Source organism: Hippocampus zosterae, chromosome 10, assembly GCF_025434085.1.
Source record: "Hippocampus zosterae strain Florida chromosome 10, ASM2543408v3, whole genome shotgun sequence".
Classification (NCBI taxonomy): Eukaryota; Metazoa; Chordata; class Actinopteri; order Syngnathiformes; family Syngnathidae; genus Hippocampus; species Hippocampus zosterae.
This window is the reverse complement of record NC_067460.1, coordinates 7,004,320-7,030,889: the sequence shown is the minus strand read 5'-3', so window position 1 is coordinate 7,030,889 and position 26,570 is coordinate 7,004,320. Positions and strand designations below refer to the sequence as shown.

General features: G+C 40.4%; 1 protein-coding gene across 1 annotated transcript in view; it reads left to right on the top strand.

Moving 5' to 3' along the window:
* The window catches only part of zgc:153039 (uncharacterized protein LOC767698 homolog), a 61,489-nt gene that overhangs the window by 24,677 nt on the left and 10,242 nt on the right, over positions 1-26,570 (top strand). Inside the window, exons 7-10 of the mRNA XM_052078863.1 lie at positions 8,347-8,504; positions 9,525-9,607; positions 13,052-13,176; positions 25,208-25,400. Coding sequence (XP_051934823.1) covers positions 8,347-8,504; positions 9,525-9,607; positions 13,052-13,176; positions 25,208-25,400 — 559 coding nt within the window. The remainder of the gene's footprint in view (positions 1-8,346; positions 8,505-9,524; positions 9,608-13,051; positions 13,177-25,207; positions 25,401-26,570) is intronic.

The following is a 26,570-nucleotide window of genomic DNA, read 5'->3' as shown; positions in this document are numbered from 1 at the left end:
GTGTTATACAGAGTGCCATATTCAGCTATCGTCTTTTTTGTGCTTGTATGTACCTATATTTTGTAATATGAATCATCCCCTGGATGATTTATATTTTAATCAGTTTTATTCAGGTTTTTTTTGGAGGGTGGTATTTTATTCTGTTATATTTTATCAACCTCAATTGTGTGATGCTGTGTGGCGGGCGTATACATAACCCATTAACTTTGACTAAGTCACGTTGTTTTTAAGATGTTTGTTACTTTTTTTGTCTGTCATTCACTGCAAAGATGTTATATCTCGTAAAATTCAGACTTCACACTTTTCCTAAAAAAAGAATGAATTCAGCATCTTAGATAAAGTATGGAATTTTCTTTGCTGCATGCCAATACCTTCCTAGTCAAGAAATGCTATGCCCAAGTCATCACCTTAATGTATTCTAACTGTATTAGCTCTGTTCAATGTATTGGAAAAGGAATGTCTGATTATAATCTTGGATCCTGGCTCATATAGTAGGGGGCTTGTGTCTAAGTGCAAACTATGTGAGACAACGTGCTTTGGGGAAGACCATTGACTCAAAAATCGATAGTTGCTTTTAACTTTATTTTATGTTTTTGTCTTATCTGGCAAACTCGATTTGTTCAACATGCTGTTTGTTTGATTTAAACGTGTGCATTAGTCACACTCTTTTTCCTTCTTTCCTAATTTTACAGCCACCAAAATGTCACGTTTTCCAGAATTGGCGCATGTTCCTGACACCATCAACAAACTGCTAAATTGTTGACTTCTCTCTTGCTCTCCTCCATCCTTTCTATTCCTATGTAGCATATTTTCCCACATCCTTCACAGTCCTCCTCCCTTCTTTTATTTACCCCTCTTTAGCCACTACATCAGGGGTGCCCAAACGTTTTGGACCGAAGATCTACTTTTCGATCAACTAACCTCCCCGGATCTACCCTTACCGGCATGTGCGCGCGCGCACGCACGCACGCACACACGCACACACGCGCACACACACACACACACACACTGATGTGTGTGCTCACGAGCGGCAATTGCAGACTGCTGAGCGCTAACATCTTCCGGTGACGTAATCCCGCGCCACCGTAAATTCAAGATTTACCTGCTTTATTTTATTTTAAAAATATTTTTGGGTGAAAATGAGACTGACAGGATGATTAGGGGGCAGCGTACATTAACACAAAAAATATTTTACTAACAAAAACACACAAATGTTTTTTTTTGTTTTTTTTCTCTCCTTGACACACCTCGGATCTACTTTGGACCCGTCTTAGATCTACCGGTAGATCAGGATCCACGTAATGGGCACCCCTGCACTACATACTGGAGATGTCTACCTGTGAGGCCTTCTTTGGTGTTTTGCTTTTATCATTTTCTTTTTTTGATTAAGGGGTGCTACCATGGCCCGAGCACAGACCACGCCTTCAGTAACATGTCCTGTCTTCTACGGTTCCCGAGTCAGAGAATGAGATGGTGTGATGAAGTGCAGTGGATTTAGGTGACGCGTTGAGATGTTCGCTTTTAAAAATTGTTTGCCAGCCCATTGATTATGTGTTTTCCATGATAGGCAGCATGACGTTTAAATGATTTATGTTCATGGTGATTGATGAGTGCCTCATATTCTATCCAAGACAAGTGCTAAATGTGAATTGTAATCCAAACAATCTATCATACGCAGGGGGGAAAAAAGTCGCTGTCTTTTCATTTAGAAACAACATATTGTTGGTATCTTTTCTCAGGTTAAGGTTGATCTAAATTGCAAAAATTTGGTGTACAGTATCCATATCCAAATATAAACATATTTTAAAATGTAATCTACGAAACAGTACCTGCTTTTTATGAAAAACATTATTTCACAGGCATTTACTGTATCGATGCATCTTTAAAAAATTGCTACGTTTATTTCAGCAGTTTCATTCAAAAAGTAAAATACGTATTCAATGAAAAATAACCACTTATTATGTAATTACTAAATGTTTTTTTTGTTTCTTATATGCTGTTATTCAATTTTAAATGTTATGTTCATTAGACGTAAGATATTGTCATTACAATTACAAAAATATAATCATCAAACATCACTTCCTATGTTTAGTGAGTCTATCAAATAAGTTGCGCTTTGTTGATCCATCCATTATCCAGCTTACCCTTACGGGGGTCGCGGGTGTGCTGGAGCATATCCCAGTTGTCTTCGGGCAATAGGCTATCTACACCCTGAACTGGTTCCCAATCGTAGAGCACACATAGAGAAATAACGATTCACACTCACGACACATTGGGCCAATGAGAGTGTTCCATTAACCTACCATTCATCTGAAATAATTTAAGAAATGTGATGATAATAATAATAATAATTTGATGAAAATTACAGTAACTAATGAAAATGTATTTGGGTGGTTCAGATTTATTTGGAAAAATTAAGACATGAAGCCTGACAGGACAAAAAGGATGGTACCCATAACTTAATATTTTGCTACACACAATCTTTTGAAACGATCAGCAAATTAATTATAAAGCACTGATTAACAATTCTGCACCTATGCATTCATTCGTCATGGGCAAACTGTACTCACTGCCTCTGGAGTCTGAGTTCTCTCTCTTGACTCTCTCACCTTCATCCATAGCCCTTCAATCAGTTCCGATAAAATGTGCAGACCTTTAGGTTTCCGCATTTTTTTAATAATAATTTTTTCTTCAATTCAATTGAACCAGCAATGTTGTCCCTGTTTGTCAGGGAGGCAAAAACAAATTGCCAAATGTGGAAAATAATTGAAACCACAGTTAATGCGTAAAATGTGGAGAGTGCATTTGAATGGTTTAGCAAGAGAAAGCAAATACTCCAGACTCCTTAAAGAGACCATGAGTGGAATGTAAAAATGTGTGTGCTTACCGGTGTGTGTGCATGCACATGGCTGTGTGTGTGTGTGTGTGTGTGTGTGTGTGTGTGTGTACACACAGAGGCCTTGTTAGTTATTGATTCCATTTAATAATCCTTAACCACAGTCAACTCCCTTGAGAGCATTTATCTTTCACTTTCGCTCTATCTCTCTGCCTCCTACAATCCTCCCCTTATGTCTCTTTTACGCTCTGCAACTACTTTATCTGCCTGTATTTCTTTTCTTTTTTTTGCTCCTGGTGTATCTCAGCTATACTCTTTAGTACCTACAAGGTCATGGTAAAGTGGGGTTAAAGATGAACACTAAATCCCCACAGTAAGGGATTTAAATTCAGGGCAAGTGCCTTTGTTTTCATGCACTTGGCTCAGTGGTGTATTGAAGGCCTGAGATACTGTAATACGCCGACATAGTCCAAGCGACTAACTTGGAAAAGTTTGTTTGTTTTGTGACCCATTGTTACGGGTTACCTCATGTTACAAGTAGATTTGTCGACAGAAACATGCTAGTAATTAACTCTTTCAGTGCGAGTGCTTAGCCCGTCGGACTTACAGTTGCAGGGTGCGATTCCAGCTCCGGGCTTTTTGTCTGGAGTTTGCATGTTCTACCCGTGCCTGTGTGGGTTTTCTCTGGGTACTCGTGTTCTCCCACATTCCAGGTGCTTAGCCCGTCGGACTTACAGTTGCAGGGTGCGATTCCAGCTCCGGGCTTTTTGTCTGGAGTTTGCATGTTCTACCCGTGCCTGTGTGGGTTTTCTCTGGGTACTCGTGTTCTCCCACATTCCAAAAACATTTGTGGCAGGTTGGTGGAATGCTCTAAATTGTCCCTAGGTGTGAATGTGAGCATGGATGGTTGTTTGTCAACACGATGGCCACGGGTATGTGACGCCATCTTTTAGTGTCAAGTCACCCGAATGCTATGTGCACAACGGACAAAAAGTAAGATGCGACATAGCGTTCCTCGCATGGGTTTGCCCGCAGGTGTTCATTTGTTTATTCACATGTACGTCGCGTCACGTTTCAGAGAAGAGGTGGGTCATTACCTGTTTAAATACGACATATGAACCACAGATGATTTATTCTTATTGTTTCACTAGTCTCACCAGCTAGCGGTCCATCAAAAAGCAGACAGCTGCTCGCGAGTTTCACAACCTCCTTGACATAGATGTCTGCGGCTTGCAGCACAACACGGGGTTGTCCTGTGAGGTGTCCGCTTTCCATTCCTTTCAGTGCGTTATTGAGCTACTTTTCTACCCAGTTTAACTTATCTTAAACTCATATTTGTTTCTGTAACATTCTCATCTCAATCTGGTATTTGTCTTATTCCTAGTTAGCCACTTTAAACTCCGAAATGCACAGCCATGAAACAATTGTTTTTTATTATGTTGCATGTTGAATTGCATCGCTGCGCAATGAAAATGTTTCGAGATGATAAAGTACAATTTGCTGCTATACACATACGAAATAAAATTTGTTGAAGATGTTAAAAAGGAAACGGATCATTTGTGTGTTTTAAAGTGAAATGCAGCATTGACTGTATTGACTCTGTTTGGTAACACTTTGCGCTAATGGGTAAAAACCTGTCCGCCGTAGCAAGAGAAATTCAGCCTTGTATCTTGCAGAAAATGGGTATATTGATTTACAGGACATTCATTTTCGTTTTGGAGAGACACAATTGTTCACATAATGAGCATTTGAGTGAGGTTCAAGATGGAGTCATCTCAGATTCTGAAGCCTTCTTCTCCATGTTCATTAAACTCGATGATTCTGAATCGTTATGTCAGTTTTTCTGATGGATGGCCGTGCCCGAATGAGCCGAGACCACGGGAATTGCATAAGATTGAGCGCGGCTTGTATTGTATTATCTGAAAAACGCACTGTGAATTACCTCCAGCCCTTAGTTGTGAATACTTTTTCAAAATCTCAAACATATTAAATGATCGATGAAAAAAAATATAGATATACATCACTGAGCAAATGAGGGTGTAGAAATGAATGGCAAACAAAAGCATTGAAGGAAGTAGAAAGCCATAAGGAGTGAGAACAATCAGGCGTACAGTCTCTGTCGCTCCCTTTGAGTCATTTTGCTTTATTTCCTCTCTACCCGATGCAAGCTCCTTTATTCTGTCACTCTCTGCCCTCTTTATTCAGATGTCAGCGCTTTGTTCATATGTATACCGGTAATTGAATCGATGGCAACTATCCAGGCTCTCACAGTAATAAGCAATACAATTGGCACTGAATTAACACCAAATTATGAAACATACTCTGGGTTCCATCTATCGTTTTGTCGTATCACCTAACACATGGACCGTATACTGGAACTGCAGCCTTATACCCCTCTCGAATCTTATGTGTCTTTCACTCAAACATAGCATTTATGATCATTGTCACCCATTCTATAAGCTGTTATTTGAAAGGCAGTTTTCTCAAGCTTCTCAAGATTTATTTGACCCTGACTGCACGTCAGATAGACCAATAATGAGTACAGCAATTTTACCCCAAACATCACACCTCTGTGGGCCATTAACACAGACCCTTAATTCCATGATCATGGTTCACACTTAAGTGAGGATCATTTTGTTGCAACTGTGTTCCGGACCGGGGCGGCCCAGAGGTCGACTGGTGAGCATGTCGACCTCATAGTGCAGGGGGTGCAGGGTTCGATTCTGGCTTCGGCCTTCCTGTGTGGAGTTTGCATGTTCCCTCCATGGATGCGTGGGTTTTCTCCAGGTACTCCGGCTTCCTCCCACAATCCAAAAATATGCATGGCAGGTTAATGGACCACTCTAAATTGTCCCTCGATGTGAGTGTGAGCGCAGGTGGTTGTCCTTCTCTGTGAGCCCTGCGATTGGCTGTCAACCGGTTCAGGGTGTCCCCCCCCCCCCCCCCCCCCGCCTACTGCCCAAAGACAGCTGGGATAGGCTCCAGCACACCCACGACCCTTGTCAGGATAACCAGATTCGAAAATGGATGGATGTCTGGACAGATGTGTTCCGGACTAGAAACTTTGAATTATTACTTTTGTCTTCGTTCCCACTATATATCTTGGAGTACACATTTAAAAAAAATAATCTGGCTTAAGTTATTACACTTTGTTTGGACAATGTTTATGGCGTATTGTGTGACAAAAAGCAGTAATGTGATTGACTAATTTACACACATTTATTGTGTTTTTGTTTTTGATCTTCTTGCTGAGCTATCATGAAGAATTTCTCAAATACATCTAAAAAGAGTCTAGAATTTCTTTGAGATTTAGATATGCCATGGCACATCAAGACTTCCGAGTCTGATGCCGATTTACCCTGTTATACATTTCTGATTTGACAACGCAGGCCTATTTTCATGTCCATTGTAGCATTTGTAGGCACACAATCAGATTTTTGTGCACCGCGATTTTGAGGATTATGTTCACACTTGACCCAAGGCACTGCACGTCCATATGTGGTGCGTCCACATGTGTTGTTTTGTTTGTTTATTTTAGTTCATCCACAGTAGATGCTGCACAACATGGTCGTTTTTGTGTTTGCCACTTGTATAAAAATAGTGTGCTCAGTTCTTCGAGTCGAGTGAATAAGACTAAGTGGGGCCATGATGGTGGGAACTATTAAAATCAGTGGACCTTAAAGTTGACGTGATGAGCCTCTTAATTGCCACAGCAAGCAGGCAAGAAAGAACGAGATCAGGATAAAATGGACACTGGTTTTCGTGAAAACGCTGAACAAAGAAAGCATTGCGAGAAAGATCAGTCAGAGATCAACGGCGGCGAACATGTTTCGAAAGCATGCTTATGAGGCAGGAGGAGATAATGTTGGAAGGAAATGCATGGATGTGTTTGGGAGCGTGTGCCAAATGTTACACAAACATACTTTACAAACATTTAGTGACAATTTATGGGTAGAACAACTGACCCGTGATGAGAAAAACAAATCATATTTTTGTGAATGTCAGAATACAGGTAAATTTGGCTGTGTGCGTGTGTTTGCACCTGCACACATGCATGTTTCGAAACACCACAAGAGATTGAGAGGGATCAGGAGAGAGTGAGAAAGGCTTCACACTGTAATTCAGCTCTCTGGCTGTGTTGTATTGGAAGGAGGTGGGGAGCCAGCGGTAATCATGCACATCCTGCTGTTTTTTCATCTCTGATCGCACTGCCTCCATGTTGGGAGCAGCATCTTGTGCGCTAATACGCGCAAGCACAGCCACACTCGTGCACGCTTAGTCACAGTTGTTCTCTCTGGAGTGAGTCCTTTACAGGAGATCATCATTAGGCACCGTGGCAGAACAATCATCACTTTGCTCTCTGTGCATTTTCATTAGAAAAACTATTTTGCTCCGACAAGAAATGAGTTTAAAATAACGCACCACCTTTTGAGCTTCTTGATTTTGATCCTCACTGTGAAGGTCATAAGTTCATTATTTCTTTTTATGGCCGGAAAAAAAAGATATGCTTTGTACTATTAAATGTGAAATCGCTCAATGCAGAATTGTCTGAACAGTTGAAGGTATAATTTTCTCCCCTGCCATTCCTAAAGCTACTGTTGACCAATTGTAGTGTGAAAAAAATGTAACAAATATATGTTTAAAAAAAAACAATCACAGCGTCATTCACTATTAGATATGGCAGAACAAAAAATAAAATGTGACAAAGTGGGAAATTTTCACCATGTTGCTTTCAATTAAAAAAATAAAATAAATTAGACCCTCTCGCATTCAGGATCAGCATGGAAAATCTCCAACCCTTCTAGTCCTGCAGTGGCACAGTGTGATTTAGAATCGAAAAAAATTGTACCGTTTGAATTCATGTGAATTGGTGCTAGCTGAAACGATCACAATCTATCCGTACCACAGGGAGGATTTCAGACTTTTGACCATGCAGCTGAACAGGACAGGTAGAAAAAAAAATACCGTATTTTCAGCACTATTAGGTGCTTCAGAGAATAAGGCGCACCTTCAATGAATGGCCTATTTTAAAACTGCTTTCATATATAGGGCACACAGCAGGCATTATATGGCGCGTAGAATAGAAGCTACAATTGTGGCTGCGGTTTCTTGATGCATCAACTGATGGAAATATGCTAAAGGGAATACAATGCAATACAAAATGATACAGCTTTAATTATATAGAGCTTTCACGAGTGCTGCAGCTGTAACAAAGCGCACATCCAAGAAATCAGAATATTGATCCATATATTAGGTGCATCGGATTATAAGGCCCGCTGTCAGCTTTTGAGAAAACTGAATGCTTTTAGGTGCGTCTTATACAATACATGTACAATACATGCTGATTTATTTCACAACAGCGGCAGCTCTAACAAAGCGCTTAACAAAACAGTTAACATCGTTCGGAAAATACAATAAATATTCAATTGTGCTAAATGTGCAAATACAAATGTGAGATTGAGGTTTCTGGGTGATATAAAGATACTGAAAGCTATTTGTTTTCCTTTCAGGGTGCTGCTTCAAAAAGATTACAGTTTTCTGAGAGACATCAACATCTGGAACCCCTTTGTCACCATTGGAGTTTACTCCTCCACCCTTTCAGCAGCCATGAGCAATCTCATCGGAGCCTCACGCATTCTCTATGCGTTGGCCAGAGATGACTTGTTTGGTGCGTAGCACATTTCCTTTTTAGTTGGTTGAACATTCATTGCTGTAGTATACAGAATATAATTTTAAATGTGATATGGTAAGAACTATTACACTGAGCGTTTTCAGTTTCGAACAGACCACCACTATGATTTGCATTAATTATTCTGCTCTGTGCAAAGTAAATAATTGATGCACTCAAGGAATAACAAAATAAATAAATTACAATCAGCATAATATTCACTGAACGACACAAATCAGTGGTTAATAACATACATATAGTGCACAACAATAACCTGTAAATTTGTACATGTCAAACTCTGTTTTGCTGCAGTCCATTTGAGAATCAGATATATCGTATAGCAACATGTTAATGTACAGTATATCTTTGTTTTTACATTTAGGTCTCAACTTAGTGTGTTTGGAAAATGTTTTTTTGTGATTTTGCCATTTATTCACAACAACGGCCTATATTGCATTAAAAAAGGTGTTTGAAATAGAGAGTTTGTTCTTTTTAGTTTCACAAAAATATGACATTTACATTTTAGGAATTTCATTTTAGGATGTCTTCCACCCACTTGCCCACTGTCCCACCCCTTGATCTTAATGCCCAATCTGCGATTCAAAGTCAATTATTTGACATTTTACAGGCTGCCAGAAGTCTGTCGTATTTTCCACACTATAAGGCACACCTAAAAACATTCAATTTTCTCCTTCAATATGGATCAATATTCTGATTTCCTGTATGTAGTATTTTAAATGTCCTGTAAAGTCTTTTGTTACAGCTGCAGCAAAGCTCTATCTCATAAAGCTGTATTGTTTTGTATTACACATCCACTAGATGGAGCCTGTGGATATCGCAACTGCCACCATTATTGGAGCTTCTATTCTATGTGGTTTATAATGTGGTGCGTCTTATAGATAAAAGCGGTTTGAAATGGGCGAGTCATTGAAGGTGCGCCTTATACTCCAAAGCACGTTATAGCGCGAAAAATACGACACATGACACATTTTTAACATTGTTTTGCTTTTCTTCCTTTAGGTAAAGTGTTGTCTCCCGCCAAGAAGACATCCAACAGTGGCAACCCCTGGGTCTCTGTGCTTATTTCCTGGTTCCTTGTACAAGTAAGTGAACAACAATTTTTGCACTACAAATGATCAATTGAATTCATTGAACTAATGGAAAACTGGATAATTGTGCAGTTTTCTAACATTGGAACACTGAGGGCCAATTACTTTATTTTTGCTGTACACTTTTGAGTTTGATATCAAAAGATAAAATTTCAACTTTCTAGATTTCATTTCCAACTTAGAAGACAGCGCGTTTTGTTTGAACGCACAAATTTTGTCATATGAGCAAAAATGTAGGATCATGTGGCTGATGTGTATTCGTGACTACGAAGCTGAGAGAAGATACAAATAAAACCATTTGCAATGTTCTGATGAAAAAAAAACGAGACCACTTGTGAACTATATATAGGATGCCAAATGAATACATCACGGACAACAACAGACATTGATCACAGGAAAATTGAGACAGTTCGAAAAACCAAAAATAACTATCGGTGACATCAGCATAAACATCCAGAATGCAGGTGTGAAGATCATGAACAAAAAATACAAATGCTTTGTTAGAGGTACAGAGACGAGACTTGAAAATGCTGCGGCAAGAGGAATGGACTCACTCATTTCCATTGCTCAACAACATGATGGCATCAGCAAAAATTTAGTCAGGAATCCCACGCAAAAACGGTGGAATTATTTTGCAAAAGATCCTTCACCTGTTAATAATGCGTTAAGTGTAACACGGAGATGGCATTTTTTTTTTCTTCTCTATTGTCTTGCAAGTGGTTTAAATAAGTCAGTTTTGGTTGGAGACTATTGGCAAAGAGGATGGGCGAACGATAAAGAAATATTGATCCTGAGAAGACCATCACTATACAAAGAAAGGGGAAGAAGTAGAATGGTTGGTCATCAGTTTGTGCTTTTTTAAATGTAGTTTTTTTCCTTTTTCTCTCTTTGTCCCGCTTGTGTCCTTTTCACCCATCTCAACTGCCTGTGAGTAGAAGGGGATTAATTAGATGGAAATCATTAGCTCCTCGGAGATCATTGACTCTCATCTTACTGTTATCCCACCACCATTCCAATAATTCACGGATGACATGAATCAGATTGTAATTTTGCCTTGAACGCACAGACATTACCTGATGGTGAATTGATCATAATATATATTTTTTCTGACATTTTCATGGATGTAATGGTAAATGGTGAGTGAAAGAGTGAGAGTCAGTCATGATGCAATTTGTTCTCCAATACAACACACCTACATCGTTGTTAACAGAGTGCTTTCACAACAGCTGCCGTAACACACACACACACACACACACACACACACACACACACACACACACACACGCGCACACAATCGAACCTCCTCATATTGTAACTTGAGGAACACAACGAATCATGATAACGGAAGTTCATTGTAACCATTTCCAATAAAATGGCCGCCAACTATGATGTATGATACAGTATGAACATTTATAGATCTCAAAATAATGAACATGCAGTATCGTATAAACATGTCAATTACAAATACGTGTATACAGTATGAAGAAAAAAAAGATTTTATAGGACAGGAAACAAACTATTGTTGCGTTCCTACTTCAGAGTCAGGTTGCCGTACGCCTTCTGCCCGAAGTCAGCTGGGATAGGCTCCAGCAACTCCCCGCGACCCTCTTTAGGATAAGCGGTGTTGACCATGCGTGGATGGATGTATATTTCATCTGGGTTTTTCTAAAATGACTTCACAGTTGACCTTTAACTAATTGGCGTAATGAATCAACAATCAGCTTCCTTTATGCAACTAAACAATCAATTGCTTCAAGTGGATTAATTTTTGGAATACTAATTTCCCTCATGGGGAAATCTCTCTCTCTCTCTCTCTCTCTCTCTCTCTCTCTCTCTCTCTCTCTCTCTCTCTCTCTCGTTGTCGTGCTTTGGATTTGAATTGCAGGTGCTCATGCTCCCTCTAGCATGCCAAAACCTTCCATATTAAACAGCCACAAGACAGGAAAGACCAGATAAAAAAGTCAAATTATTTTTTGTTTTGTTTCTCTTGTCTGATTTTTTTTCAACATGTTTGGAGTCATCCAAAATCAAAACTATTCCAGTTACATTACTTTAATATCATGGTACTTGGATTACCTTGCTCAATACGTTTTTCAACAGTTAACTTGATCGAATACATTTTAAAAGTAACCCTACCAGCTTCTCGTTCCTGCTTCCCACAAATCGGCAGCACACACGCTCTGCCATGTGTGAGATTGCACAAATATACTTAAACTACCGGTAGTCAATTTGTTAATTTTCTACAAATTCCATGCAGGCCCCAAAGGGTTTTCCCAAAAATCTTAGGTATAGTTCAGAATTATTTTGCTTTGCTCGACAGAGAGCATCAATTCCATTCTACGTCATCATCAGAGAATGCTTTATGCACACAAAAACCTGGCAGTCACTGTATAAAATTATGCTGTCACCCAAAAATATTTTTAGTTATTTTTTTAATCTTTATATATTTAAAGGAATTTTTATATTTTTAATCACATTTTTATTTTTTAATAGTAGAAGGTGTGGGTTGTATTTTGAGACTCGGATTCCTTAACAGAAATGAAATGTTCATGCGGTATACATTTTGAGAGTTTTTTTTAACTACCCATTGTTAGTCAGACAAGAACAAGGGCGTGTGCGGCACGCAACATTGATTGTAACACTCAGTCACACACACGTTCTATAAAGATGATGATTCCAGAGCTTCCATCCTCTCATTTTCCTTCACTGCTGCAAGTGAATACATTTGTGAGAGTGGAATTGTTTCAAAAAGAGAGTAGTGAATATTACTTTAACGGTACCTGTTGTTTGAAAAATGTGTCACAGTTACATCACTTTGATTTGGGTTCCGCATATTAGGCAAGCAAGGATTGATCTTGAGACTCCCATCTGGAGAGTCTTGTTGCCAAGATTTCCGTGTCAGATGCTTTCCCGAAAAAGATAATTTCACCGCGAGGATTTGGAAAAGGATGTATGTGTCCAATCGCATTTTACATAGAGGTGCTTACCCAAATGTGGTATTCATCGGTGAGTGAGTTGCTAAAGAGCGCTGGTTAAATTGCAGAAAATCAAAATAGAAATCAAATAAGGTGGGATGTTGAACCTGGTTGACTGTACACTTTAAGGCCTTTCAGTTTGGTTTCACAGACTCAGAGAATCTTATTTCCTGCTTTCTGGGGGTCCTTTGGGTTTTTTTGGAAAATGCTCTCGAAATATGTTTGACTTTTTTTTTTTAACGTTTGACCTTTGGGGGGGGGTGCATTCAGTGTTGCAAAATATGACTTATTTCATGATTGACCATTACATCTTTCAAGAGTTGAAAGTATGGTGAGGTCCAGGTTTGAGAAACAAAACCGTTTGCTAATGCAATTTTGCCTCTGACTTCAGGGAATTTCAATTCATCCTTTGTTTTTTTTTCCTTTTTCTTTCTCTCCCTCTCCTATTGTTTATTTGCTGTAGTTGGTGCTGTTTTCTGGGAAGCTCAACACCATTGCCAGTATTGTGACCATTTTCTTTCTGCTGGTTTATGCTGCCGTGGACTTGGCATGCCTCGCTCTGGAGTGGGCCTCTGCACCCAATTTCAGGTAAAACAAGTATCCAAATATGCATTCAGCTCGAGTGTTATAATCCACCACTTTCAAATAAGCGGTTGTATGTCTTAGCTATGGCACTCTCACACAGGTCACATTTTGATAATAAAGGCAATCCATAAAAACATAAAGATATATGATTTTGTTGCACATTTTCCCTTTCCCACTGAAATCATGCTCCCTTCCCGTTCTCTCTTCTCTACGGGTACCATTGTTTATGTGTGAAAGGGGTGCTTGTATTCCAGCTGGATGCTACTATGGCAACAGTGTACTAATTAAAAGACATAAACATGGTCCCTGATTATGGTCCCATATTGGAGAGGGACCAGCAATAAAACTGTTTCTGTCTGAGGGTGCGCAGTGTGAATTGGTTGCTGAAGTAGCTGGGATTGGAGACGCTAAGAGATTTAAATTTACAATGTTTGTGTGTTGGCGTGCGCCTTATATTCCTTGGACACTAGCAATGATTGTGATTTATAAAAGCTTCCTGAAACTGTGTTCACACATGAGGACCAGAGTTGGTGTGTCTTTAGCTCAATGATTACATTGTGACACTGCTGGCATTTGGTATTTGAATCACTTTTTATGAGTCATTTCATACTTCTGGTTGCTGCTGCCGCTATCTGTCATTACAGATGTGCATCTCCAAACGCAGTAACCGCTGCTTTCCTAAAGTCATTCCTTCCGGGATTAAACCCTTCCTTGGGCTGAAAGATACGTTCTAAACATGATAAGTGCAACTGCTGTTAATTTGTCACACTGGAGAGAAGCTATTTTGGCTCAGTGCATCACTCCCTTGTTATGACATATCACCACCAGCATTGCATTTTGTATTACGGATTCCCCTGCAGTAAAAGCTGGATATTAGTCCTGAAATTTAAGAGAATATCTGCACGCCCCCCCCCCCCCCCTCCTCCCAGCACGTATAGCTTGAGTGCAGTTACAGTGAAGATATCTAAACAGACAGCGTAACACAAAATGTAAAAAAAAACAACGACAGTACAAGGTTGAGCACGACTGTAGTCCAAATAAAAAATGTAAGAAAATTGCATTTGTTACAATTGGCATTTTGGCAGGGCTATTTTCCAAAATATATGAATTCCATCTAGATGAATCTGAGACAAAACACATTGATCAAAACCTGCAAATTTTACAAACATCTGAATGGTTTCTTGAATCATTTGATAGGTGAACAAGCTCGTAGCTCAATAGTTCTAATTTGATTTGAATTTGAATGTTTTTTTCCCCATTGAAATTAATTTAAATTCAATATGAATCCCGTTTAAAAAAAGAAACATTTTTTGTCCCATATTTTAAATAAATACAAAAAGCACTGTATTATCAAATATGAATACACATTGAAGACAAAATGTGAACAAATAAACTGATTTCACTCAGTTTAACACAGCATTTGGTAAATTCATTGAGCACAGCTCATCGTCGTCGAGAGATTATCTATTTCGTAGTTTGTCAATGCTGATGCCAATCACAGCCAGTCCACGCCCAACCCTTTCCCCCTCGCAAGCCCACTGGTCCTCCAGGGAACTTCATCTTTGAGCGATGTTTTCAAATACTTGTGAGGGGTAGACCAAGAGTCTGGAAGGAGGGGGTGCCAACCCCTTTAAATAAAATTTAGACTCGCATCACAAATTAAAAAATAAAAATAAATAAATTAAAACTAGAAAATTTGAAACTTGCAAAGCTCTTAAGTTGTAACACTTGTAAATCAAGGTACATCCTGTTCAAACAATTCAATGACTAAAATTCATTAAATTCATTCATTAATTCATTAAATTATTCATTAAATTCATTGACTTAAAGGGTGAAAAAAAAGTAAATAATGTCTGGAGAAATTACATTTCACACTATAATTGCCATTTGAGGTCATTAAATAAAATATATATCCACACTTAGAAATATGAACTTGCAAATGTAATGCGGCATTTCACAAATATTTATGACATTTATGGACATCTGTCAGCCCTAGCTTGTATCTACGAATGTTTGTATATAGAGGACGAACTGTAAGTTCAGATTTCACATATACTGTATTTAATAGCTGTTATTATTGACAGTATGCGGTGTTGGTTAGACTGTACATAAATGTTTAATGAAGGGGTGTCAAACTCATTTTTATCGCAGGCCACATCAGAGTTATGTCTTCTGTCAGAGGGATGTTATGAGAGTGAAAACAAATAAATGTTTTATCGTTTTATCGCATTACTACTCGTACACAACAAATTGATGGATTACTCATCTTGAAATTAGTCAACTATATTAGTTAGTTCAATTACCATATTTTCACGACCATTCGCCGCACCGTATGGTTGGGCGCAGTCTCATTAATGGGTGCTATTTCTGTATTTTACACAGACAAAACGCACTGTATCATTGGCCGCAGTTTAAGTGGTAAAACATATGCCAGCTTATAAACATACGGCATGCATGCCCGCACGCTAAAAACACATTAGCTTGAGGCATACGGTAGCATGCCAAGACATACAGATACAAGCTAAAAACACGTTTTTAAAAAGGCAACGGAAGCAAAACCGAGTTCCGTTGTATTTAGCCATCGTACAATGTACTCACGTTTTTCGATCAATCATCACCCAGAAGTTCAAAGTCCTCATCCTCTGTATCAGAATCGAACAATTGTGCAAGTACCGGTAATCCATCAAAAACGCTGTGTTCCCTCTCGTTATCAGAGTCACTCTCATTGCCATGTGGCTCCACAGAAATGTGCCGGCTTTGCCAAAAACTCGAACAACAGTGCAAGCAGACATGTTCGTCCAAGCAGCCACAATCCATTCGCAAATTGTGGCGTAACTCGCCCAGCGCTGCCTCTCACTCTTTGTAAAGTTGTGTTTGCCATCGATCATTCATTGTTCCCATGCCGTTCGCAACTTTAATTTGAACGCCCGGTCGCAACTTTACTTTGAACGCCCGGTTGATGCCGATGTCCAGCGGTTGGAGTTCTTTAGTCAAGCCTCCGGGAAGAACGGCAAGCTCAGAGTTTATTTGCTTGACTTGGTTTTTCACCGCTGCTGGGAGATGGGCACGCATGCCAAAAGCATAACCGATGGCTTGAAGTTTGAACTGAGCTTTGTAGGCGTGTCTCTTTGTCGAATTTTTTTTAGGGGTTCTTGGAAACCAAAACCAAAGTTGTTTTGCAACAATCCACATTGCCACACTCTATACAGGTGTTGGTACCTGCTTGGGGCGACCCTTTAGCGTCCACTGTACTTAATTCTTTTGATACTGTGTCCTTGGCGCTTTTGGAGGATGGAGTTCGCCAGACGAAGCCATCTGGCTCCCCTTGCGACTCTCTTCCCCCATGCTTCTTTCAGGAGTTTCTCCCTGTCTTGGATATCATCAACAGCAGCCTTTCTTCTGGTGTAGTTCCCCAACAGTTTAAACATGCTGTGGTCCAACCCTTGATCAAGAAACCTGGTCTCAAGAAACCAGAACTTGATGTTCTGTCAAGTTACAGGCCCATTTCAAAACTGCCTTTCATTTCCAAAATTCTGGAAAAAGTGGTGCGCATGCAGTTGAAACTTTTCTTGGATGAACATAACATCTTGGAGGTCTTCCAGTCAGGTTTCAAGACGATGCATAGCACGGAGTCAGCCCTGTTACGCGTTTCTAATGACATCCTCCTGGCAAATGACTCTGGAGACCACGTGTGTCTGGTCTTATTGGACTTAACTGCAGCATTTGATACAGTGGATCACAGTATTCTGCTGACTCGTTTGCAGCACTTGGTGGGCATTGGCGGTAGTGCTCTTGAGTGGTTTAGGTCCTATCTAGCTGACAGGACCTTTTGTGTCAGCCTTGGCTGCTCTGAGTCACGCACTGCTCCCTTGTCATGTGGTGTTCCACAGGGCTCAATTCTGGGGCCTCTGCTGTTCTCGCTGTATCTGCTCCCATTGGGTTCCATCTTAAGGAAACATGGTATTCCCTTCCACTGCTATGCAGATGACTGCCAGATCTATGTCCCACTGAGCACTTCTTAAGACGCCTTCTCATTAAGGCCACTCCTATCCTGTCTGGAAGAAATCAAAACCTGGATGGCACAAAATTTCTTGAAATTCAACGAAAAGAAGACAGAGGTGATATTTTTTGGTCCCAGTGGCCCTTGTACATTCCATCCTGTAGACTTGGGCCCCCTGTCTCCTTATTTGAAATCAACGGTCTCAAACTTGGGCCTTAAACTGGACAGTGATTTCAAACTCGATCGGCAAATCGGTGCCGTTGTTAAATCCAGCTTCTTTCACCTTAGACAGCTGGCCAAAATAAAACCTTTCCTCTCACATGAACACTTTGAGACAGTAATCCATGCCTTTGTCACATCCCGGCTCGATTACTGTAATGCCCTGTACTTTGGAGTCAGCCAGTCCTCCATTAAGCGCCTTCAGCTGGTCCAGAATGCCGCTGCTCGCCTCTTGACTGGTACTCGTAAGAGGGAGCATATAACTCCTACTCTGGAATCCCTTCATTGGCTCCCCATTCATTTTAGAGTTATTTTCAAGATCCACCTCTTTGTTTTCAAATCTCTAAATAATCTCGCGCCACCTTACCTCTCTGAGCTCATCCGCCCCTACACACCTGCCCGGCGATGGCTGTTTGAAAGTGCTCTATAAATACTGTTGACTTGACTTGACTTACATGCGCACCCTTCACCCATTGGCGGACTGCTCCCCAGCATGCCTTTCCTCTCTCACGTCTGCCTTCTCTCTCTCTCCCTCTCCCTCTCTCTCCCTCTCCATATATGTATATATACACGCCCACCCTTCCCTGATTGGCCGACTTCTTTGCTGCATGCCTGTCCACAGTCACTTCCGCCTTTTCTATATATAAACAGCGTGTCGGCTGTCAGTCAGATTTTGGAACTCGGCGCATACACAAGACACTCCGCATCATAAGGCGTCCTGTCCATTTTGGAGAAAATTTAAGACTTTTAATGGCGCCTTATAGTCGTGAAAATACTGTATTGTTCAAGTGACGGTAAACAGGGGAACAAATTATTGCAAAAATCGCAACATTGTTTATTACACATGACAATTTGACATTTCAGTACAAATTTTGGCAAGGATCGTGTAAGTTGACACAGATGATTTGCTTTCGCGGGCCACATAAAATGACGTGGTGGGCCTTGAATTTGACAATCGTGGTTTAATGTAATGTACAGTACAACAAAGGTAACGTGCTCTCAAAGTATTCTTTACTTTGTCATTTCTGAAAATTGTGCCTTGTTGAGTCTGAGTGCGGACTGTAGGACTTAGAAGCAAAACTTTGCCTACGACTGATATCGCAGTTGGCCAAGGGAGTTGGCGTCCCCACACGTGATAAACCACCTTGTCTGTTAGCCTCGCAGTTTTTTTTTCTTTTTTGGTATCTCTTGTTCTGTCTGCTTCTTTCATTGCTTCGTGCATTGTGCCCAGACTCTCTCCCACGTCTCTTTCTAGGTGAAAAGAATTAAAAGCCATTTAGCAACATCTTTCCCCCAGAGAGCTGCTCTGTAATTAGCATAACTAATTTAGCAGAAATATTTTCCTTTCCCTTAAATTTGGCATTGTTGAGGGGCGGGTTTGAAATTCTGATGTAGCGGAAAAAAATAAACTTGTTAAGTGCGTCTGTGTGCAAGTGTGTTTTTGCAGAGGCAGTATACAACGGGAGCGTCAAGGCATGTAATTTAGAAAATGACTTTGTGTGAAGTCATGCTGGAGGGTGTTTTTGGTTCCTGATCATCGATGTGTGAGTTAAGCTGCCCGACACTAGTATTGTGTCTGTCAGGGATTGTGTTGGAGTGTGGTGTGTGTATGTCTGTCTGTGTGCGCACGAATGAGTGTGTATTTCTACTGTTATCTTTCAGTTTGATGAGGCCTGTGTGTGGGCAACAGCTTTATCAGTAGCAGTTCCAGCAATGAAGACTATTCTTTAAGACCAGTTGCGGTCACACAAGTGCACACAAGGAGCACATTAATGCAGAATTTTTTTGTCACCAAGATTAAGCGAAAAGTAGCTCCCCACTACGTTTCTATGTAATAGAATTGTTTATGTGACAGGTAATATGGTTTTTAGTTCCAGTGCAACGAAAGACACCAACATTGCCTGTGTCAACCACATTGATTGTCTGCTTTAATATGTGAATTGACCATCTTTATCAAATGTTTTATCCTCTGCCAAATACATTTACAATTTTTGGACTTATTAAATGAATAGAGCAGTGCAATGCAAGGCAGACGGATCACCAAACGTGAGTGAACTCACTGGGAACACCTGTCAAGTCAAGTCAACAGTATTTATAGCACTTTCAAACAGCCATCACTGCATACAAAGTGCTGTACATGGAGCAATTTAACATGCACCTGATATAAGAATCACTCCAAATAAAATGTTCGTTTAAACTTGAAAATATGACGTCTGTGACCTTTAACATGGACCATGACACTAAGCATACCTTGTTCTACATTTGTGATGTACATGTAAATAGAAACGTTATTGCCTGTTTTATTTGTACAAACCCCATGCATTTACCGTATTTTTACCGTATTATTCACTATGGATTATAAGGCACACCTTTAATGAATGGCCTTTTTGTAAACTGTTTTCACGTATAATGCACTGCATTATAAGACACATAAGCTGCAATAGGGGCTGCAGTTGCACTATGCATCCACCAGATGCGCTAAAGAGACTACAATACAATATACTACAGCTTTATTTAAATGGAACCTCCACAACAGCTGCAGCCGTACAAAGCTTTGAGAACTGGTCACAAACACAGACATGAAACATATAAATACAAATGGCATACCATAACAATAAATGAAAGACAAAAGTTATGAAGACAATTGATTCAACAAAAAGACACACAAACCTCGTGGGCTCACATCCACAAGGGGCTAAATATCCTTTGAAGTCTTGCTTGTTTCCTTCTTCCTTCGTTTAGTCGGTAGTTAACTATGATTTTGGCATTATCTTAATTTCATAATACCTGCACAGAGCTCACACATTAGCTGTCTGAGTGTGTGTTGGCGACTGCGCGTCAATTGCTTCCTGCTAATAATCCCCACTAGATATTTTAGGAACACTAACCGAAACAACTCAATGGGGCATATAAAGACTGTAATACCATACATAAGGCACATCGGATTGTAGGAAAAAAAATGTAATGCCTTTAGTTTGGAAAATACGGTACATTGCGCCCATGTCTTAAACAATTATAACCCTTTACTATTGAAGAATTGTTTTTTTCGCGATCTGCTGAAATGTTTATTTTTTCCTTTGAGTGATTTAACAGATTTGTCTTTCAAACTTTCCATTCCACCTCTGTCAAACCTTAAGTCATCCATCCATCCATCCATTTTCCGAACCGCTTGATCCTCCCTAGGGTCGCGGGGGGTGCTGGAGCCTATCCCAGCCGTCTCCGGGCAAGTCAAACCTATGTACAAAAACTATGACATTTTTCTGAGAGCCTTGAAACACAACATTTTGACCCAGATTTAAACTGTTACTCCAGAATATCACCGCACAGCAAATACTGTTGTGATGAACTGTAATCCGGATTTGGAGGCTAGTTTACCAATAGCCACATCAATCCAAGTAACGTGAGGGTGCGGGTAAAAGGCGCACCCCACAGCAGGTCACAAGCAAGCCTCCTCTGGTTTGGAGCAATCACCCGCTGGTGTTTAATTCACTTATAAATACGTGAATTGCCAATCATGAAATAAACCACAGCCACACTTGTTTTGTCTGTATTCTAAATCAACAAAAATATACAAATTATCCCCATGAAAAGGGCCTTAATATATCCAAATTATTGCTCGTTCTGATTACATGAACGTGAATTAGAAATTCCAAGTATTTTTGCATCCAACCGCAAACACCAAATTTGATTTCCACAGGATGTTGTTGTTAGGAAAGCAAATGTGACCAATTAGCAGGTTTTATACGAGGGGAAGACGTCGAATCGAAGATGTTCAGTGGTTGAAATTACATTCATTCATTCATTTATTTATTTTGCTTCCATAGGGTGATGAAGTTTAGAGTAGAGTACTGGGTTACAAACTACAGTATACTACTGTAACACATTTTACAGCAAATGCTTTTAGTTTTACAGTGAAAGTCGTAATGTAAACAGTTAACCTGAAATAGCAGCTCTTATTTCTATGGGTAGGTCATTCTAGACTACAGGAGAATGCTCGAGAACCTGCGGACTTCATTTTAGAACATATTTGCCATAATGACTAATCAATAACGACAAACATTGTGTTTATTTTTGCTTGACTGCCAGGCCTGATATTTTAAAGGGAAGCTGTTGCTTTATAATCTGTCACTTCTACTGTTGCTTAAGGTCATTCAGTACCTTGTCTTGACTGACCTCATGTCTCGTGCACTAATTCAACGTGTGTATGTGTGTGTGTGTGTGTGTGTGTGTGCGTGTGGGTGTGTGTGTGTGTGCGGGCACGCGCATGTGCGTGTGCGCTTTACCATATGACGTGATTTTTGGCAGATGTCCAAATCGAGCTGCCTGTTTTAATTCCCTAATTGGCTGTGCCTCTCTTCAGATCCTTTTCTAGTGTCAGCAAAGTGACATCAGCTGCTGGAGAACCACAGACAGGTGATGGGGTCAGAGAGAGGTGATTGTATAGAGGCACCATTGTTGCTCATAATGAAACAGAAAGACGAGATGGATTGGTGGGGCGGTTAAGTTGAGCTTTTATCGTTAATTATACTCTTCTCGAACAAGGTGAAGAAGGGGCTAAAATGTGTGGTCAAGACGTAAAAAGCAAAGTTTGAAGTAGTGAACCTCTGTGGCACATCAGTGGGTAAAGGTCAGGAAAGTTAAGTTTCATTAACGACCTCAGTTACTGTATCATTCAAAAGATTTATAGTAGACACCGCTTCGGTTATTTCTGTATTTACAATTTCTCATTTGGTCATGCAAGCAGTCAGTTGTCTACCAGTTGACCATGACTGACTCAGTTGGGCAGCCCTCAATTGGGCAGCCCTATTCTAGACGCTCATGGCTTTGTTGATAATTTGATATGAACTGAAAACAGACAAAAATCACAGAATTTCTCACACCTTAGCGCCTGTAACATTTTCCAAAACCTTCTATATGTTGTTGTAATGTGTCTGACTTCATCTTGGTTGATTCATACAAAATAACAATTGTGAGGCTCATCATCAGTTCGAGTTCAATCTGTTGGCGGGTGCCGTCAAATTCTTCCAAATTGAAGTCATCCAGGTGTATTTTAATGAACCTTAGTCTGTACAGAATTGGAAGGATAGATGCATTTCAAAATGGTCTTGGTTAGCAGAACCATGTTAGTGGAACTCAGATCAGTTTTAACTTTTTTTCTTTTTACAACAGCAGGTTGGACCTCAAGGTGGGCCAAAAAATATATTACATTTTTGTACCATAAGGAAGTGCAAGAACACGTTCAGTGTGCTTTCATCCACATTTGGAATGCATGATTCATTGGCAGTTTCTTGTATGGTATATGCCACCACGCAGGGCGGTTGGGGGCGGCAACACATCCCCCCCCTAAAAAGAAGCTACAACAAGCTCGGATTAACAATGGGACATTTGCAATACCTTGAAAAAGTATTCATACCCGTTTTAGTTTTTCACCTTACAACCACAAACTTCAATATTTTTTCATTTAGATTCTGTATTGAGCAACACCAATTAGGACATAATTGTGAAGTAGATATACACTATGATTTAAGGCCAGTAATAATATGAAAATTGTGGTTTTCATTTGTATTCACACTCCCTGAAGTAATTCTTTGTAGAGTCATCTTTGCTTGTACCTACAGCTGCAAGTCTTCAGAGGTCTCTCATGTCAGTTTTGCACATCAAGAGTCTGAATGTCTTCTTCAACTCCATCATTCCAGAAGCATACCACTAACCTAACCCAGCCATCTTACTTCCACCTGTGACTCCGCCCCCTCTATCCTCCAACCACTTCTATCCTTGTCCACAGCTTTGTCACCTCCTGTATTAACTACTGCAACGCTCTCCTTTTTGGCCGCCTTCACAAGTCCCTCCATGAGCTTCAAATTGGTCCTGAACTCCATTGCATGTCATAAGATATAAATCAGCCCCTGTCCTCCAGCAACTTCACTGGCTCACGGTCAAATTCAGAATTCAATCAGAACTTTACATCTTCCAAGCATTCACAAACTTGCTTCTCCATACTCACCTGGCAAGAGCCAGATTGATACGTGCATCACTCAAAGGAGTTCTCCACAACATCAATCTGGCGCTGCTCCAATATGATCTGCTCGGAAAGGCGGGACATTAAGTACAATACTGAAAATGTCGTCATCGGCATGTACTTTGTATTAACCAGCCGAGTCCTGTCATCTATGATTGGCACAGATTGAACATGGCATCGAGTGATATTGTCTTTTTTGTAAATATGCAAATAAAGGGCATCTTAAATAACATGCCGTTAATTTTTTAATCCATCCCATCGTCAACTGAGAAGTGTTTTCGTCACAGCTGCATATCCCCCACCCCCCAAACACATAATTCCTTTGTGATTGGTCCTGGTGAGGCCTGATGCAAATCAGCAGGCTAGCGACAAGATGGATTCACAGAGGCTTTTGACCTCACAAGTACCGCAAGAATTCAGGTTCCAGGAAAGGTTATCTCCATTCGGGTCCGACCTCCTCCACATTGTCACTACAGTCCGTGCCCTCACATCTTCCTCTTCCATCCACTTAAGTGTTCCACCTGCCAATCTCAACACCAGGGGGAGCAGGGCCTTCAGCTGCTCTCTTCCTCGGCTCTGGAACTCTTTGCCACCTGACCTCTGCAACTCAGCATCTATCACCACTTTCAAATCCAAACTCAAGTGGAACTGTCTTACGTTGTGGTTTTTTTTTTCATTTCCTTTGTATTCCCCCCACCCCACCACAACCTTTTTTTATTTGTCTTTAAGGATCTTGAAAGGTGTTTCCAAATGAAATGTATTCTTATTACTGAACTAATAGGTGGTTGTGCTGACCAGTTAATAACCTCTGTGCCGTTATTTTATTAATTTTAATGAGGCCGGTTGGATGGACTGCCGAATTCTCTTAAAATCCTTTGGAGATGGCTGATGGTACCGCAATGAGCATTCAGTTCACTAGCAACAGGTCTGGTAGACATTCCTGGAATCGGCCTGCCAATTGCAGTTCGACTTAGTGACATTGTGCTGTGTCATGAAACATGCACGTTTCAAGTACATAGTATCAAGTACAACTTTATTGTCAGATGTGCTGTAGGATGAAATTTCCTCCCTCTTAAACAGACAACAGACAACAAGGAGCCGCTGCGGGTGCCCGCACCGCCGTCAATAGAACACTTCACAAAAAATGACAAAATAATACAACACAACACATAAAACAGACAGGTGTGCCATCTTGACCAATTTTCTTCCATTCACTTTGTTGTTTGAAGCAGTAATAGACGAAAGAGGAGCGAATCAATTCAGACTGCTATAGTGGGCATCTTGATACACCACGTCAGTGAGGTGAATGGATTATTTGCATAAGAGATATGTTCACTTACAGATCTGTGAACAATATTTAAGAGATCAAGGCCTTTTGAGGATAGAAGTCTATGATCTGTCATTTCAACTCATGAAAAAAGGGAGTCAAAACTGACTGATTTGTTTGTGCTGCAGATGTAATGAAGCAGTTTCACTCTAGTTAGAAGGTTTATGTCGGCAACATGTAAGAAAGCAATGTTCCCCCAAAATGACCATTCCAAATATGGTACAGAAATGTATAAAAGAACTGAAAACTGCGGTAATCTAAAACCGTAAGCATAAAAGTACACATTTTTACTTGTTGTTACCGGCTTCCTTCTTGATTCATTATGCAAAGAGGTATACTGATTGAAGGATATACAGTAATATTGAATGCATTTAAAGAAAATATATGACTATTAAAAGAAACAGTGATTTAGAAAATGCTACCCAAATTCTGATTCAATAAAGATTGACTTGACTGTTTCCTTCCCCAGGCCCACTTTTCGTTACTTTACCTGGCATACGTGTGTGTTGGGCATCGTGGGCTGTGCTGTGATGATGTTTCTCATCAACTCGATCTACGCCTCGGCCAGCATCGCCTTTATGCTGCTGCTGCTGCTGCTGATTCACTACCTCAGTCCGACCTCCAGCTGGGGCTACATCAGCCAGGCTCTCATTTTCCACCAGGTTTGAAACACACACACGTACACACACACAGCACGGCCTCGTTATTATTACAGCAGCTAAAATTCTCTCTCCCTCTACTTAAAAAAAGGGGTTCTTGCCAAGCAATCTCTTTAAAATGTTTATTGGGACACGCAAACACAGACTGTTGCCTCTGCAAGCCAAGTATATGCACCAGACAACAACACATATCAAATGCTGTCCCTCCAAATTCACTCATTCATTGTTGGGCAACCATCTATCATTTTTATATCAGACCTACCTGACACACACACTGCATATTTTTCCCTTCAATGAAGTACTGCTTGTGGAAGCGCGCTCATACATAACTTGATATCATACAATTCGCTCTGTCCTCTATAGGCAGCTCTGTTGCTCTCAAGGTGAGGCAGCTCCGTTGCCAGCAAGGCCCGTTGCCAAGGCGATTCGGGGCGGTTGGGTTGGCGAGCAGTTTGTCAAGAGGCAGAACATTATTACAACCACTCAACTTATTGCACTTTTCCTCCTTCTCGCTCCCGTCTTTCTTTTTCTTCCCTTTAACACACATGCCTCCTTCCGATCAGATGCCTCCTCCTCCCTTCACCGCTTTTTCCCCCTCACACTGGGCAGTTCAACAATTTAAATGATTGCATGTCACTCAGGCACAGCAGTAGAGGCGACATGTTTGCTTCGGCAGCACACGGAAGTCAACAAGTTGCCAGGTTTTTGTGATGTAAAAATAGATTATCACAATTTCTTTGAGTCTTTTAAGGCCGGGGTCCCCAACCGCCGGGTCGCGGACCGGTTACGGTCCGCGGGTAATTTGGTGCCAGGCGGCACAGAAAGAATAAATAACTTACATTCCTTCCTTTTTTATTTTGGAATCTGAAAGATGTTTTATTTTGAAAAGTTACCCGATTCTTTGTTATAGCAAGCTACAGTATGTCACTCTTGAAGCAGGTGAATGTGCGCTTCTCAGTCACGTGATAGGTTACCGCATAAAAAACAAACGTCTTAGAAAAGTTTTTTTTTTTTTCGGGAAGGGGAAAAGGCCCAGCCAGGAGACAGCCTACGACTTTCAAGAAAGATAAGGCTACATTTCATACACAGTATCATGAGTCCTATTTCAAATACAGCTTTATCTCAATGGGAGATTCACCAAGACAACTCTGCATAATAAGCGGCGATGGCGAG